Source organism: Electrophorus electricus, chromosome 8, assembly GCF_013358815.1.
Source record: "Electrophorus electricus isolate fEleEle1 chromosome 8, fEleEle1.pri, whole genome shotgun sequence".
Lineage (NCBI taxonomy): Eukaryota > Metazoa > Chordata > Actinopteri > Gymnotiformes > Gymnotidae > Electrophorus > Electrophorus electricus.
In genome coordinates, this window is record NC_049542.1 from 6607616 (window position 1) to 6623926 (window position 16311).

Consider the following 16311-nt stretch of genomic DNA (forward strand, 5'->3'; position numbering starts at 1 on the left):
AGTCTCTTTTGTATCACAAGGATGAGGGTATAGTTATACAGCATGCATTTATGTTAACAGATATTTGTGGTATCTTGTGCATACTTTCATATACATCATTATTATCATAACAACCAACTGCTGGGGAAAGCTAATGCAGCACAACAGAAAGCAATTTTTAGCTAATATACTACATATGAACTCAAAAGACTTTCAAGTACTTTGGAAGCCAGTCAGTAATGTTGGTAAAACTCTAAAAATCAGGATTTTGTGTGGACAGCTGATCCTAAGAGAATTTTTTTTTTTTTTTTTTTTTTTATGAAAAAAACTAAGTCTTTTGTGCTTCCCATCAACAGTCATGGTCAATTTTACTCAATTCATTATATGGGAATTATGTTAATTATTTCAAATGAGTAAAAACAGCAAATGATAGTCATGACTGACATTTCAAATGCTTGTATTTGTATGAACTAAGGCAGATGTGCACTCTTGCATCTCAAATCGTTTAATATTGAAAATGAAGTCCACCTACATGTGGTCACATCATAAAGCTTCAACAGGCACTGGCTAGCAACTGTGTTATTCCAGCAGAGAAATTAGATGTTTATTTATTATTATTAAAAAAAAAAAAATTCTTCCAGACTGTGTTGGGTACTTAGTCTACAAACAACAGCAAACTGTTTTCTACAGTCAGATATCATGAATTGAAGTACGAATGTAACAGGACAATATACATACTAATCCTGCAGGTTTACGGAGTGACCAAGGTCATTCGTGACCTCCATGAAGTCATCACATGAATGAACACTTTTACCCCGCTGATGGTGCAAGAGTGAGACGTGAGATGATAAGACGTCAATTCACGAAGGCAGCAAAAAACAAAACAAAAACAAAAAACCCTTCCAGCGTATGTACATGTTTTATTTAATACAAATTAAAAAGTGTTCTTGCTCTTTTTTAATGAAGGGGAACAGAACAGTCTGTATAAGTATTAACGGCGGAGTCATCCAGCAGCTTACAATCACGGAGGGCTCTGAATGGCCAACATTGCCACAGGAGGTGGGGCCAACAGGACAGTGTCATAGTAAGAGCATAGCAGCATGGGGCAGAACTCAAGAGCTGACTGGTGGAATTAGATCAGCTGACTCTAAGGTGTCTCCAACGTCCAAGTCCTCGCAGGGGCTTTCACAGGGGTCCACCTGCCCTAAACTTTCCCTGTCCAGTTGTTGTTGTGATTGAAGTTTCAGGATGAGCTCCTTGATCTCATCACGTTTGGTCTTCATCCGTTGATGGGGGAACCAGTCCAGCAAGTTCATTGGGAGATGAAAGCTTGGTAGAGGATTCTTTCAAAAGGCATAAAGAAAGATTAGATATATTAGAGATAGAAATTAGAGACAACAGCACTAATAAAACCTCTGTACAGACTTTGAAGTTTGTGATGAAAATAAGTCTCAAGTCCATTTCTAAATATTAGATCCCTTATGTCCAAGAGCACACAATATAACCCTAAAAGATGCCCGTTGACCTGGAAAACATACAGTATGATATATGAATTATCGCAAAAGTCTTTTATTCTTAGGCTTTTTTCTTGTCTCATCAACTCTGTAAAACAGCCCTGAAACACTTCTTAACCATGTCAGTCTTAAGCAAGTAATAACAGATTTATGTCAGCCATTCATGCTCTTATTAGATTATTATACCCTAATGAAGTTAGTGGCATGTGTGGACCTCAGGGCTTAACATGTCCAGACAGGATGACCGTACCTCAAAGAAGCTCTCAACATACTGCAGGACATAGACACCGCAGTCGCTGAAGTTGTCCTGCTGAGGCACGCGTGGGCTTGAACCCTTCATAACATCTTTCCCGAAACTCCTTGGGCTGCCCTTCCTCACCTCCCACTCCACCTCCAGATACCTGAGAACATGGTCACGAACAGACACACTCCCACATGCTTCATGTGTATCTATACATAAATACAATCAAAACTTACACACAGGCCTACACTCATGAAGACAGGTTGCATATATACAAAACAATAAATTTAGATTCAAATGGCAATTCAGTACAAACACTGGGCTATAGCTTCTAATATAGGGACCCCAATCAACCCATTCAACTGGAGATAAGGCAAAAAGGAAGAGCTAGAGCTTAGTGAAGGCAACTGCACTGTGTGCACTAAATGATGCAGCAGAGTAAAACACTCATTAAAGCCACTTGTTTTGCAAACTAAAATTAACTAACCAATTAGTAGAAGACAGACAAATGTGAGAGTGGTCACCTACTCTCGCAATGTCTTCACCACCGATGACCTGGCAGGGCCTCTCAAGGAGTCCATAATGAGAATACATGGTCTGTGAGACCAAAATAAAACACAAAGCAAAACAGTTCACACATTTTACAATGTTCACTGAAACCTGTCTATTGGGGAACTGTGGTTGCAAGTATGCTGCCTCCTAGTGGAAATAATATGTCTTGCCAGAGGGATTGTGTTTTAAAAAGGAATTGGGAACTATAGTGAAGCTTCAATAGTTGCAAATGTGCTACTTCCAAAATGTTCTACTGGTCTGCTTAAGCTAAAAAGCTGTTTCATGAAAATCACACAACACATTTTAAAGCGCTATTCACAAGCCTGCCATACTGTGTAATATTAAATGCTAAAGCTTGTCTCAAGATAGGATTAGGCTACATTATGTGGACTGAGAATGAAATCTGTCCAACATTAATTTTAAACAGGCTGGATAAGGGTACAAGAAACTCACAAGAATATCAAGGAGTGGGTGTACTGCTCATCAAGAATTTTACTGTAATAGCAATACTATCTATTAAAGCAGGCTATAACCATTTTTAATTGCTTGTTATCACATGAAATACATCTTAGGTTTAATGACAAAATGAAAAATGTTACCATGATAAGAGTTGTTGCTTTTTACAAATGAGAATTTTTACTGCATTTTTTCAGGTTACTTTTACAGTTTTTTATATTTGGATAGTATTGGCATTATACAATATTTGTAGGCTCACTTGCACCCATATTCTGAAAAAGCAATATCCACCTCTGCATGGGAATGTGCACTCATTACTTACTCTAGTCCCAATTCCCCTGTCTCCCCCGAGACACTTTTTGATCATGGTGTCTGCCTGGTGGTGGGTGTATTATACTCCTTTCTGATTGACAGGCATGATGTGAGTGATTGTGCTGTGTGAGCTCACTGTTTGCAGATGTTGGGTTTGGATGTCCACTCCATGCTCTCAGAGGACCCGCCTTCATCTGCCAGTGCTCCATCCTCGCTGCACTCATCCTGCAAGATGGACAGCAAGATGGACAGTGACAGAATGGGAAAGAAGACTGGCAGGCTGGTTACTAGACAGACTATTTTAAGATCAGCTGCTAGGGGCTGATGTGGTTAGTGCACCATGTACCTCATGAAGCCACCTTGTGAGCATCACAGAACCACTAAAGCTTATAATAAGTTTATGGAGCACTAACAGCTAATAAAATAAGATGGAAACTTGCAAAGGGGTGCGGACACTTACTTGAGATGAACTTTGGTCATCTGAGAAGCTTGCAGGATCATCCCTGCCATAACACATGCTGATTCTGCGCAAAGCATCTTGAAAAGCAACAGGAAACCATTCCCAGATTAAAATCGTCATCATCCAGTTTTTCTGTCATCAAGAGTAATCACCTCCTCCTCATAATTTTAACTTCAGACCTTTCTGTGACTCACTTGTGTAATGTGATTGAACTTTGACCTCTCCATTGAGCTCGTGGCTGTGGGGACAAGGGTGTTCTGGGGGTTGATGGGGACAGGAAGACATGTTTGCATGGCACGTCCGGGGCTCACAGAGCCTCTCTCCTTCTGCACCGAGGTCCGTCTGGCTGAAAGAGAGCGGCTCAGTGTGTGGGGAGGGCTCCTCCAGGCCTCCTTCCACCATTCCAGAAGTGCCAAGCTGGGCCGAGGCCGGGGTGGAGCCCCGTGACTGGAGTTGGGGCTGGTACAGAGGGTTGTCCTCCAGGTGAACCCCCTCAAGACCAGGGAAACAGATCACTGCGAGATACCAGTGGGCTCTGGTCAGGTGAATAGGGGGTGGAGAGGAACAGATAGAGAATGAGTAGCTTTAGCATTAACGAATAAACTAAAAACTATTTTATGTGGTCATGATTCCACATTTGTTAGCACTAATGCTAACGCTCAGCATTTACATATTACCATTTTTAAATAACAATTACAGTAGCCACCTAATAAATAAAACCATTTACAAGGTCCAAGTAGTTCAACACCCAGTTTAGCACAATGGCTTACGACTCATTGATGGGGACAAAGATGAAGTCCTTCTGAAAAAGGTCAACATGCCGCGTCCATGTTTTTACCCGGTTGTGTTTCCTCTTCTGTATCCTGGCAGAGTTAGCAAAGACAGTTAGACCTGCACTGAATTTAAAAGTAAACTGGTGTTATTTATTCATGGTATTTAGGTTAAATTATTGTGGGCACATGTCCACACATCCTTCAATGTAAATCCGAATGTCTCAGTCAGATGGACACATTACAGATATTACAGGTCGTGTGAGTAATCTAATGTGACAGTAGCAAACTGAAGGAGGTCACCGTCAGACAGGAGTGACAGGTCATGATTGAATGGAGAGAAACCTACGGTAAGTTGGTTGTGTCTGGGCCACTTCTCCTCTCTCTCTGGTTGAGCCTCTTGTAGAAGAAAGAGCTGAACACGTGACTTCTGAGTGCATCCTCTTTTCTCAACTTCTCCATAAATAAATACCTGCGAGCAGCCATAGATATTCTCATGTGACCACACGCTTATACCATTTAAATGTGCTATGTTCTGACAAAGTGGGTACAAACTAACATTCTGAAAAACTAAGCTGCTGTGGGATACAACAGTGCTGGAATCAAGGTGGAAAGTGCTTGATTCAATGTGGATTCCTTTAGTCCTTTAACTTTATTTACCTCCATTCACTGCTACCTTGAACTGAGGGTGATGTTAGCATGACATCTGGCTTGGCACTACCCCACTAGCTAAAATATGCCACCAAGAAGTTTAATCTGAAGGTTGCTTTTCATCAGAGTACAAATATGGCGAGGACCACACTAACTTCAAGTAAAAGTCAATGATGACATCATTGAGAAACTCTCCGTCATTTAGACAGTGAAGGTCTTCGTTTGTAACAGAGATTCCACCTTTAGCAGGCGGAGGTGGATACACAATCAACCTGAAAAAGAACGAGAAAGAAAATTATTAAAATAGCCCAACAGAACCGAACATGCTGCTGATTTGAATGCAAGGGCCCCAAAAGACTTCCAATTTGGACCAGGTTGGTTGACAGAGCCACGTACCAGCACCGTGTCAGAGCACTGTGATCAGGTGAATAGCTTATATTTGTACATTTGGCAAACTGGGTTTCACACATGGAGGTTGTGTACAAGGTGGGATACAGCTCTGTATGTGCTCTGGCTGGGCCTTCTCTCCTTAGCACCAACAAAAGACTGTGAGGCTACTTTACACGCATAGCTTCCACGGATCGTGTTCTCCACAGTGTTCATACCTGAAACCATTCCATCATCCGACTGGAGATTTAGGAAGGCAACAAAAATAGTTCTGCAAGCGCACTGATGCAATCCAGTTAATCCAGTTAAAAAAAAAAAAAAAGACTGCTGCAGCATGCAGAGGCCATGCAAAACATGTAGAATCACCTCAGTGTAAAATAAAGAATCCCCCCATGCCAAATGACAAAAAATAAAAGTTAGAATTTCACTATTAAGGGACTTTCATTTAGGGTGAGATGATGTGTGCAATGCTTGGCCAGGGTAGTTTCCTAGCATGCTGTGTTACTGAACAGCCGCACACAATGTTGCCCACATGACACTTGAACTGGGTTAGGGTCGCATGCCTTGTCAACATGTAACACAAACACAGCAGGAGGCAGTCCGTACTTGACAACAGGGCCTGTGAACGTGGGGTGCAGCTCAGCCATGTCTTCATCATCGTCTTCATCAAAGAATGCATTGAGATGGGTGGACATCCGTGTCCGGACTGTTGACTCTGTTGTTGCAGCAGTGGTTGCCATTACCGTGGTCGCTGCTGCCATAGTAACTGCTGCTGTTGCTGTGGTAACTGAGACAGATACTGTTGTAGTGGTGGTTGGTGATGTCATTGTGGACGATGAAATTGGATGTGCTTTCTGTGCTTTTGCCTGTAGGGTAAAGACATGCTAAGCTCTGCCAGTACCACAATGAAAAGGCATACATTCTATTGACAATTGAACAAAAATATTATTATTAATATAAATAATAAAGGGCTATTAATTAAAACTTTTAAATATTTCGCTAATTAAAGTGAAGTGGGCTCTACAAACACAAGATGTTCCTATTAAATAATTCCTTCTAATAAAAAGGATAGTCAGTGTAGAGTCATGTATTTTTATCCCATGCCATCATTTCAGATATTCAGAGTGCGAGATTTGTAAAGCACATTTCAACTGCAGGCTACTGCAACTGTACTGAGGCCAAGCTTATTTACCCAGAGGGTTTAATCCGACAATACCCGACATGAATGCCAAAAAAAAAAAAAAAAAAACCCCACAAAAAAATAAATAAATAAATACATAAAATCACACACAGAGGGCTGACTAGACCACCCCACCTTCAGGCTACCTACTTTTTACTTTTTCTAACTACTTCTTATGCTGCTGAAAAGGGACAAAACTATATGTAGTGTTTAAAACATATCCAAACAAAAAACAAATAAATAAAAATAAACACACAAAAAACTTTGAATATGTGTATACTACTAAAAGCAAACACACCTTCTCCTTTTCTTTTGACGCTTTGTTATACTGGACCAGTCGGACATTAGCCTCATCAAACGACAGGCGTGCAGGAAAGCCAGAAAAGTTGTTCTTTCTGCCAATCTCGACCAGTATGTCTTCCAAAATCACCTGCTCTTGCATCGAAAGGCCATTTTCAAAAATCAACACTATGTATTTCTCATCGAGGTCTGGAAGATGGGAAGGAGAGAGGAATTAATACATGCACTAGTTTTCATTTCTGATAACAGCTTGTTCAACAAGCAAAACGCAACAAAAAGTCTGTATGCAGTCTCACATTGTATTTGCAAAGTATGTGGAATGTAAATGAAAGTTATTTAATGTCTTTCATACTGCAGGGGTACCCAACTCTGATCCTGAGAGGCACTGAGTCCAACCAAGTTTCCACACCCAAGCACACCTGATTCAACTCATCAAGTTAGCTCTGGGCTATAGCAGGTGTGTTAGAGTGGCGAAACCACCAAGATGAGCTGGACTCCAGCCATCCCAGATCTTTTAGTAGCGCAGCAAGCAAATTGCCACATCAGCCTCGACCACACAGGGGTACCATACTCACTGTTGCCACTACAGTCGTACCACAGGCCACCGCTCTCCTGGGACATCTGGAGCTGGGCACGCAGGCGGCAGCACTCTTCGTCGCTAGTCTGGAAGAAGAGCACGGGCAGCTTGCGCACGCAGCACCACTCGCAGCTGGTCAGCTCCGATGAGCGCAGCCGAACCTTCTCCAGTACGTCCACCTCCTGGCCTGCAACAAAGAGAAGGAGGTCAGGGAGGGAGGTGTTAAAACATTTGGGGGAGGACCTGCCCCCACAGAGCTGATTCGCAAGACGGGCTGCAGTTTAAGGACCCTACTGCGATTTTTGCACTATACCAGTGATTAAAACCAGGCAAAAATGATCCAATATTTGGTGTTAGGCTGCTATTAAATGGAGAGACTCAGGGCATAAAATTTACTAAAAAGCTTTTCAAAGAAAAAGTAACTGACGTCCATTGTCACTTACCTTCTGTCTCAAGCTGTATGTATTCTACAGTAAACTAAAGAAAAAGAAAAAAGGGTCATTTTACATGCATTACACCGTACTTGCTGCATCACATTTGTAGTTAAAAACAGCTGTTAGTATGGGATTGTCTGTAGTTATAAATACTGCTGCTGATTTTTCACTGGAGATGTGGAGTGCCCTGAGTGATCAGAGATATTCCAGATGTTGCAGGCCTGTTCTGACAAAGCACATTCACATGGTCTATTAACTCCTCAAAACTGACAAACTGCTGCAAGGGGAATTGAATGCTGATCAGAGCAATTAGCCTTGTTAAGAAAATCACGCAGGCATATCATGATTATTATACCTCTAAAAAAAGACAGATGTGCCAACCCTGTGCTGACTGTCTGGAGTTCCTCCAAAGTTGACACAATAACAGCCTTAACATAATAATGGCCTAACTGAGTCCTTAATGAATTTTGCAAAATGCTTTAGCACAAAATATAGACAAGATGTTAATAACACACTGGTGAACCCTTAATGTGACATGGCTAATAAACTGATCTGCATTTTTTGGTGCTCACAGCACACAGGTTTATACCGCGAGTCCACAATCCAGTCGCATCTACTGACCAAGATCTGATGAATACATGGCTATGTGACAAAACCTTCACTGATACAGATCAAAATTAGGTACTTCAAACAACTGACTTTATATTTATTATATTTATATATTTTATTTATTTAAATTTAGCCTTCACTGTATAGTAGTTGGCCAAACAACTGCTACAAGGTGTCTTATCTTTAGATTATCAGTGCAAGAACTAGCGCTCTGGAGGGTTCAGCCTCCAGTTACACCCATTAAACCTGCAGGGCAGATGCCTATGCACTCCCAACCCATAAAAGCTTGAAGGGGAGGAACATAAAAGAAAAGGGAAGACCAGAAGGGAAAAGGTGAAGGAATCTAACAATGACGGGCTTGGTGACCATCCGGCGCAGGGTCCCTATGCGCACACTCCTGCACTCCAGGATAATACTCTCCAGCTTCTGGGGCTGGACCGGGCACACCTTCCGCTTCTTCGACACAGATGCATCTTCACATAGCGCGTTGCCAAACTGCAGGGACACATCAAACGCACGCTCAGGAAATGTGAGCGAATACTCTAAAATGTGCTACTAATGCAGAGCACTCATCACCTGTTTTGGGGAAGGACAGTGTGCTAGATCAAGTTTCAAGCTTGTGACTGAATTCTTCTAGAGGGTTACCGCACTGCAGTTTTAGTTGCTTTAAAAGAGCTAACTTTGCTCAAGAAGGACTTGTCGATTAAGTGATGTGCTGGTTTGAACATGTCTGAGCAAGAAATAAGTCTGTATGGTATGAGGGCACACCAAGAAACATGGGACTCCCGTGACCATAACAATTCACTTTTTCAGCATATTTTCTGTTGAAGTATTGCATAAACCCTACAACCATAGAATCAAGAAACAGGGTCCAGGTTCTTACTGGGTCTTTCATACGGTTCCTCCTGGGGGCCACGTTCCGGTGGTCCATATCCATGAAAAATTCACATGAGTGCTCCTCGTGTTCCACGGCTCCTTTGACCGCTGCCTCCACCCGACCACTGGAGGGCACCGGAGAGGAATGGGCTGAGTCTGCAGGCCGGGGAGAGATGCTGTCCATCCGGTTCACGCTGCCAGTGCTGGCATTGTCCACTTCCTCATCATCGCTGGACAGGATAACTGAAAGAGAGTGAGGTTAAAAAATAAAAATAAAAAATCAATCAATCCAAATCTTTCATGTTTATTACACATATAAGAACTATACAAAATCTGTGACTATCTAGCAACCCAGCCATACTCACTGGGGTCACTGAGGTCATGCTGCTTGGTGGCAGGCTGCCTCTTGCCTGTAGCCAGTTTGGCCACGTATGAGCCTGCGTTGCCGGTGGCAGCAGTGGTACAATGCCGGCCGTTGTGTGGCAGCAGCTGGTTGCCCCTGGTGATGCGCGCTGGTGGGTTCATAACAACGTCCACCTGGGTGGAGTGCCCTCCAGAGGCTGGGCCATAGAAGCTCTTGCTAAGCTGTGCAGCTGGTGGATCGGGCGAAGGCTGTGAGCGGATGGAGGGCCGCGGGGCTGGCGAAGATGGGATGGAGGGATGCAGTGTGGTCTCAACAAGCAGGACGCAGCTGCAGTGCTCACACTTGATGTGGTCTTCACTCTGCTGGCCACACTTACCACATACAGTGAAGTATTCATCCGGCTGCAGTTGCTGGGGGGGGGGGGGGGGGGGGGGGAGAGAGAGAGAGAGATATTGCATATTGACTGCTCGGTCTGAGGCAAATGGCAAACACTATTTACGGTTCAATTTAGCTAAACTGGCTGAAACAGTTGTCACCAGTAAGAGGTGTTCCATTCAGGACTGGAAAGTAAAAGGCCAGCATTTTTCCCCAGCTGCCTGGATTTTCAAATTTGCTCAAGCAAGATGGTTGACTCATTCTGTGACATCAGCTGAGTCTTGCAAAAAAGCCAGGGAGGGACTAACTTTTTAAACGTGACCTTGTCTGGCACTTGTGTCCATCAAGTCTCTATGTGGAGACCTTTATGCCTGTGGAGGTCCATCAGTCAGAAATATCAGGAGGAACGAAACAACAGGATCAGGTGTGTAAGCTCTGAACAAGATCTCCAGTGGCAGGACTGGGGAGTAATCCAGGCAAGCTAACCATGTAAATCAAACCTAACAAATTGTTTGGTGCTTTTCGAGGGTCTGGATTGACTTTCCCTTTAACAGTTTTCCCCACACTCTATTACTGGTTGATAACTGGCAATGGACAAGCCTATGCAGGATTGAAAACAGCAACAGATGTTCGCATGTAACAGGTAGTGCTGATGAGATGGCAGGAAGTGATTTATGGTAGTAGTATTAAACGTCTGCATCTCTTTATGTACAGTTACAAAGCACTGAAGGGACTGAGATCCATGTACTGTTCAACAGTCAGTCGTATTTAACAGTCCTCACCTCAACCGTTGTGCCGACTGTCGGAACAGCACCCATGCCCTCGAACATGGTCCGGCGTTTCGACTGGATGCGTCTCTGGATGGTCATATTCTCAGAGTCTGGAGGACAAATGAGACGAGCCAAGAGACATGTGTATGAGCGTGCCGCTTCTTCAAGGTGACATCCTGTGTGTGTTTTTACCTTGCCAATACATACTGGCCTGCTGCTGCTGTGCCAAAAGACAATAAACTGTAGACTGTCGTTTTGCATTTTGTCTTTGAGGTGTATACTGCTGGCTTGTTCCTAGCCACAAAGCTATGCCACATGGCCTGTCACGACATCAGAATATTAAGTAGCCTCCAGTGTCTCCCAAACCACTGCAGCAAAGAAAAGCATTTCCCTGGCTCAAGGTTTGCTGTGGAGTCCTTCCTTCTGATCATCATGCAACCCTGCACACTTTCTGGGATTAAACAATTATTTTTTCTCCAACATTATGTTTACAATTAAACTCTATATAATACACTTTTAACACTGGGCAAACATAAATGTAATTTAATGAATTAAAGAATTGCTTAATTATTGATATGCATTTAACCAGAAGACTATGAGGTAGTGGAGGAGGTAAATCCTTCAGAACAGATAGGTGTTTGAAAGATTACTTTGCTCTGTGTTCCACATCTTTACGTGTTCTGTTCAGACATTGCCACAGCAACAGGACATATCTTCTGAAATGCTTTTTCTGAGCACTGAGACTATATCTCCTTTTCCCTTCTCTAGCCTTCTCGCACACTCTCTCTCTCCCGTTCAAAGGAGAAACACCGATTAATCAGAGGCCAGCAATCCCCTCTGGTGCATGCACGCACACACATACAGAGCATTGCCTCAATCAGCAGGGCTGGCGTGCACACCCACACACACACATACCCACACCCACAGCACAGAGTGCACCAGGGGTGTGTGTGTGGGTGTGTGTGTGTGTGTGTGTGTGTGTGTGTGTGTGTGTGTGTGTGTGTGTATCTTGGACAGCATGCAATCATGATACACTCTGTTCCTTCCTCCATGCTCTCAGTCATGCACCAGTACATCTCTCGGTGCATAGCCAACACGCCACTTCCATTAAACGGAGAGGGGCTGTGCGAGACAGGGGCGCGGAGGAAAGCTGACAAGCACCTGCAGGCAAAACCAGGACACGCAAACGGATGTTCCAAGAAGGGGCCATTTTTTGATGGTCTGAGGCCAGTTTTGCTGTTTCGCCAGCAATGTTTGAGGTTATGATTTAGCTGGGAGAGACAGATCTCACATCAGGATAAAGGGAAACTCTAGCCACTATAGAGCAAAATAAATGGGTACTGACTGCCTTGAAAATCACACGGTTCTTGGACACGTCCATGTCAAGCCAACAGCCTTTGAGCACTGCCACTAAAACTGAGATGGCCCCTCTTTTTTGAAGCAGGAAGTCAAACACCCACAAAAACTCTCCATCTGCATTTAGCAAGTCATACAAAACCCTGACATAGCTGCAGACTTCGACTGGAGCCGCGAGAGACACTGAGACTGGCCTACGCGCCATCCAGTCCCCAGTATGAGAGATCGATAATGTGAACAGGCACCACGAAGAGCACTTTCAAAAGTAAATAGGAAAAAAGAACTAGAACAGAGGCAAGTGAAGCTTACCTGAGATCTCGGGGCAGGTGAGAATAATGTTGTCTAGCTCTACTCTTTGGATTGGCTGGGTCGTGAAATCAGGCCTGCAGGAAGTGAGAAGCACATGTATAAAGAAAAAGAAAAAGAAAAAAACCTAAAAGCTCAAATTGTAATTTAATGGAACAAAAGAAATGGATGTCCTAACATGCCACCTACAGCATGCGAGTTATTAAGCAAAGCATTTCGCCACACTTCTGATGAAAACTATACAAAAGAGCGCTTAAAAAAAACAATGCCTTCTGGACAGCCAAGATGGTGACTGTGGCAACAAACACTAGCAGTTACTCCTGAATTACTAGGTTAACTAAAGCCACAAAGCACACAGTTACTGCAAGCCAGCAATGGGCTAAACAAACTTTACCCCATTCTATGTCTTACCTTTCTTTTAAGTCAAGGCTGCTTTGAAAAGAACATAAATAAATGAAAGACATTATTATGTTCAAGGATTTCTTTGTGAAAGAATGCCAGATTATCTAGCAGATCAAGCCATGAAAGAGGTGACCTTAAAAGACTGCATCTAACACCAGGCATCACCTTCCTGGCAAACTACATCTAGTGCGCATTTCTGTGTAGTTGCAGGTATGTCATTACTGAGACAGAACACGATGCCTGGCTTACATATGCTAAGTAATAGCAGTACAACGTTTCCCTGAAACGGATTCATTTTCTTCTTCCTCAGCCTAGAGAGGCAATACATAATTTCAAACAGATGAGGACAAAATGACATCTTAACAATCACTGACCCTGATTTGAAGAGGTGAGAAATAAGACAGACCTAAGCACAGAGTGTCTGATTTTATTCAGTGTCTGATGATGTACAGGAGGCAGTGACACAGGTGAAGAGGCAGGTGAGGAGCTTTACCTTTGTACTGGCTTTCTGGCAGGACTGGGGAGATGAGTGTGCTGAAACAGCCGCCCTTGAACTACAACGCCTTGAGTGCGCACTGGACTCATAATTAAATAATTGGTTCTGTTGGGAAGTGGGGAGATGGCCATCGAGTGTGGAGTTTCACTGCAATGGAGACAAATGAGTAATGGATTAGTTCTGAGGATTTCACCCCAAATATTTGTTTGTTTGTTTTTTTCTTCCAAGTTACACTGATATCATTCATGCTATATTATAGGTTACATACCCAACACAGCCTAACCTACCTGACTAGAAGCACATTTTGATGAGTTTCTTTAGGTTAGGTTCATGGCAGGAAAAAAACAACTAGCTAAACTGTTATGTGACATCACTAATCAGATAGCAAATAAACAAACAAAAACAAAAATACATAAATAAATAGCCACAAGGTTGTGTTAAATGGTGAACCTTATTTAAGTCATATCATATTATACTAAAAGACTACTCAATAATAACAAACACACACACACACACACATTTCAATAAAGTCTAAAAGGAAGTTTGCTCCATGTCTGTAAGCCAGAAAGTAACCTATTTTAGGGAGCCAGGTGCAGTTACAGTACTTAGTCAACTTGTAAAATTACAATTCTACCCGGAAGAGGCAGCCCCTCTGAATGTATAGCATGTGGCGTCTACCTGGACTTGCTTGTTCCCATTCTGTTGAGGGGCTTGAAATGATTTGCCCGCCTCTCATATGTCTTCATAGGCTCCAGAGGGCCAAAGTGCCTCAGAGGCGGAGCCTGAAAAAGAAGGCAGTATATGGGGAGAGAGAGAGCGAGTGAGAGAGATCACACAGAAGAGAGAACACAGCAAACTCAGCTTTTGTGCTGAATGCACCCATTTGGCTGACAGGTTCCTAAACCACAGGGAGAGAGAGATGCACTACACAGCTGACAGGTTCTCTTATATCTCTTTTTTTTATGTTGTATTCCTTTCTAGGTTTTTAAAGAAACTATATCAGGATAAGAACCTCGATTAACTGCAGAACATGAAATATGTTTATGGAAACTGGTCTAAATCTGAATCAGTCTGTGTACCATCAGAATGGATTAAAGGTTTAACAGCCTCAAATGTGTCCTTTAGCATACTTTGAACAAGTTAAAAATGTAAAAGAATTTAAAAACTCACAAAAACATTAGGCCTGTAAATGACAAAAAAAATAGCAACATTAGCTTCTTCAACAGCGGTGGGCAGATAAGGTGGAGAAAACTACCAGCAAATGCAAAAAAGTGAAAAGCAATCCAGCAATTCGAGCAATCTCAGTACCTGAGTAGGAGCCAGAGGGCATGGAGCAGAGAGAAAGACAGAGGGGACATAGAGGGACAGACAGAGAGAGAGAACAGCAATAAAGAGGAAAGGGGGGGAGGGTGGTGTGAGTGGGTACCTTCATCCCTTCAGGGGAAATCTCCTGCCGACCACCCACTTGATCCATGGTCACAAGGGAAGCGCTGTGGGCCAAACAGGCAGACATGAGTGAAACCAACCACACAAGCAGCACTTGGCCTACTGCAAAATGGCTCTGCTAGACAAATGCCAGCATGAAAGGAGGGGAAGAAAGAGGGGAAAAAAAACAAAACAGCAACATCGGCCTGGGTGTGGTAGCTTTGCAACGGTCGAGCGGCAGCTAGCAGCTGGGATGGCGTGCGGCAAGCAGTCTCTCTCAACAGGGCTCGACCGCGGCCATTTCCAATCGGAGAACCCTACACCTGATTGAGTGTCGCTGCACAGAGGTCATCTTAGCATGGCGAATACAACAAAGCCTTTCACTTTAAAGGGTTAGCCTAGCTTTTACAAAGCTGAACCCTGAACTGTACCAGTTTTGGTCCAATACTCAAAATCTTAAAAAACTGATTCAATTTAATTTTCAGATTATGAAGTATTTCTTATTACTAAATACAAATGAAAGACCTAAAAAAAGACAAACAGCTTTTATACAGCCGCTGCTGCATTCCTAGGAGACCCAGGAAACTTCATGCATCATTTTATAATTCTATCATATTTACATATTTGCAGTTTCCCTACAGAATCATTGGTGTAGGGATAAGGGTGCTGACCTCTGATCTCTAGCTAATGGTGTTTCTGAATCTCACTTGCTATTTGAGAGAGGGGTATTACTGGCTCTTGCATTACTGCATTTCCCAGTATTTCAAGAGAAAAGCTATGCCCGAGCTGAAAAGCTCACGTTACTAGAGCATACACTGTGCCTCAGTCTCCCAAAGGAATGGTAGCTTTTAGATCATCTTGAATGTTACCCTGAGATACGGCAGTTCTAAAGGTGAGCAGCTCGCTCACCTTACACCCCCAAAATGCTGCTTGTACCTCCAGAGCAATTGGGAAACTAAATTCCACCCACATGAAGTTACAGGCTGGCTCAACGAGCTCTGCACCATTAGCCGATCAACTGAACAAAGCACAGCCTGGAGTCTTCACAGCTGAGCCTCCGGAAGATCCCTCCCCACCCCACCTGCCCTCCTGATCTGCAGAATTTGTGCAGGCCAGGACACACTTGTGAGTGCAACAGCCGCACCTCCACTGCGAGTTCAGATAGGACAGAAGTCGATGGTCATGGTTACGAAAAGGGGGAGGGGCCGAGAATGAAGGCAGCCCAAGGAGGGCTGAGATGAGCTTTGGATAAGTGCTTACTCGTTCCTCCTCTCCTCTTCACTGTCATCAGAGAGAGAAAAACTCCAGCTCTGCGTGAACCCACCATCTCTTCTGGCCTCTGATCTATCAAGAGCTTAGAAAGGTATAAAGAAAGGGCAAAACAAAACGAATAAAAGAAAAGAAAAAAAATTAAATAAAAAAAATAAAAAGACTATTGCACAATGAGAGCACAGATATACAGCCACAAAAGGCCTGTAGGTGAAAGCCCACTCATTGCAGTGTGTTTTGTATAAATACA

General features: G+C 43.2%; 1 protein-coding gene across 7 annotated transcripts in view; it reads right to left on the minus strand.

The window, feature by feature from the left end:
- Nucleotides 1–558: 558 nt before the first annotated feature.
- The window catches only part of senp6a (SUMO specific peptidase 6a), a 19237-nt gene continuing 3484 nt past the window's right edge, over nt 559–16311 (minus strand). The window contains exons 2-25 of one of the 7 annotated variants that reach the window (XM_027026060.2): nt 16053–16146; nt 14794–14857; nt 14046–14149; nt 13365–13514; nt 12881–12901; nt 12473–12546; nt 10820–10917; nt 10039–10072; nt 9664–9936; nt 9306–9541; nt 8771–8917; nt 7823–7856; nt 7378–7566; nt 6801–6991; nt 5929–6188; nt 5091–5207; nt 4634–4756; nt 4285–4377; nt 3709–4049; nt 3515–3591; nt 3191–3279; nt 2263–2340; nt 1744–1894; nt 559–1322 (exon numbers count right to left, since the gene is read on the minus strand). In XM_027026060.2, coding sequence (XP_026881861.1) covers nt 1092–1322; nt 1744–1894; nt 2263–2340; nt 3191–3279; nt 3515–3591; nt 3709–4049; nt 4285–4377; nt 4634–4756; nt 5091–5207; nt 5929–6188; nt 6801–6991; nt 7378–7566; nt 7823–7856; nt 8771–8917; nt 9306–9541; nt 9664–9936; nt 10039–10072; nt 10820–10917; nt 12473–12546; nt 12881–12901; nt 13365–13514; nt 14046–14149; nt 14794–14857; nt 16053–16146 — 3269 coding nt within the window. In that variant the 3' untranslated portion in view covers nt 559–1091. Of the gene's footprint in view, nt 1323–1743; nt 1895–2262; nt 2341–3190; nt 3280–3514; nt 3592–3708; nt 4050–4284; nt 4378–4633; nt 4757–5090; nt 5208–5928; nt 6189–6800; nt 6992–7377; nt 7567–7822; nt 7857–8770; nt 8918–9305; nt 9542–9663; nt 10073–10819; nt 10918–12472; nt 12547–12880; nt 12902–13364; nt 13515–14045; nt 14150–14793; nt 14858–16052; nt 16147–16311 lie in introns of all 7 variants that reach the window. The other 6 variants (XM_027026057.2, XM_027026058.2, XM_027026055.2 and 3 more) reach the window with 6 other exon arrangements.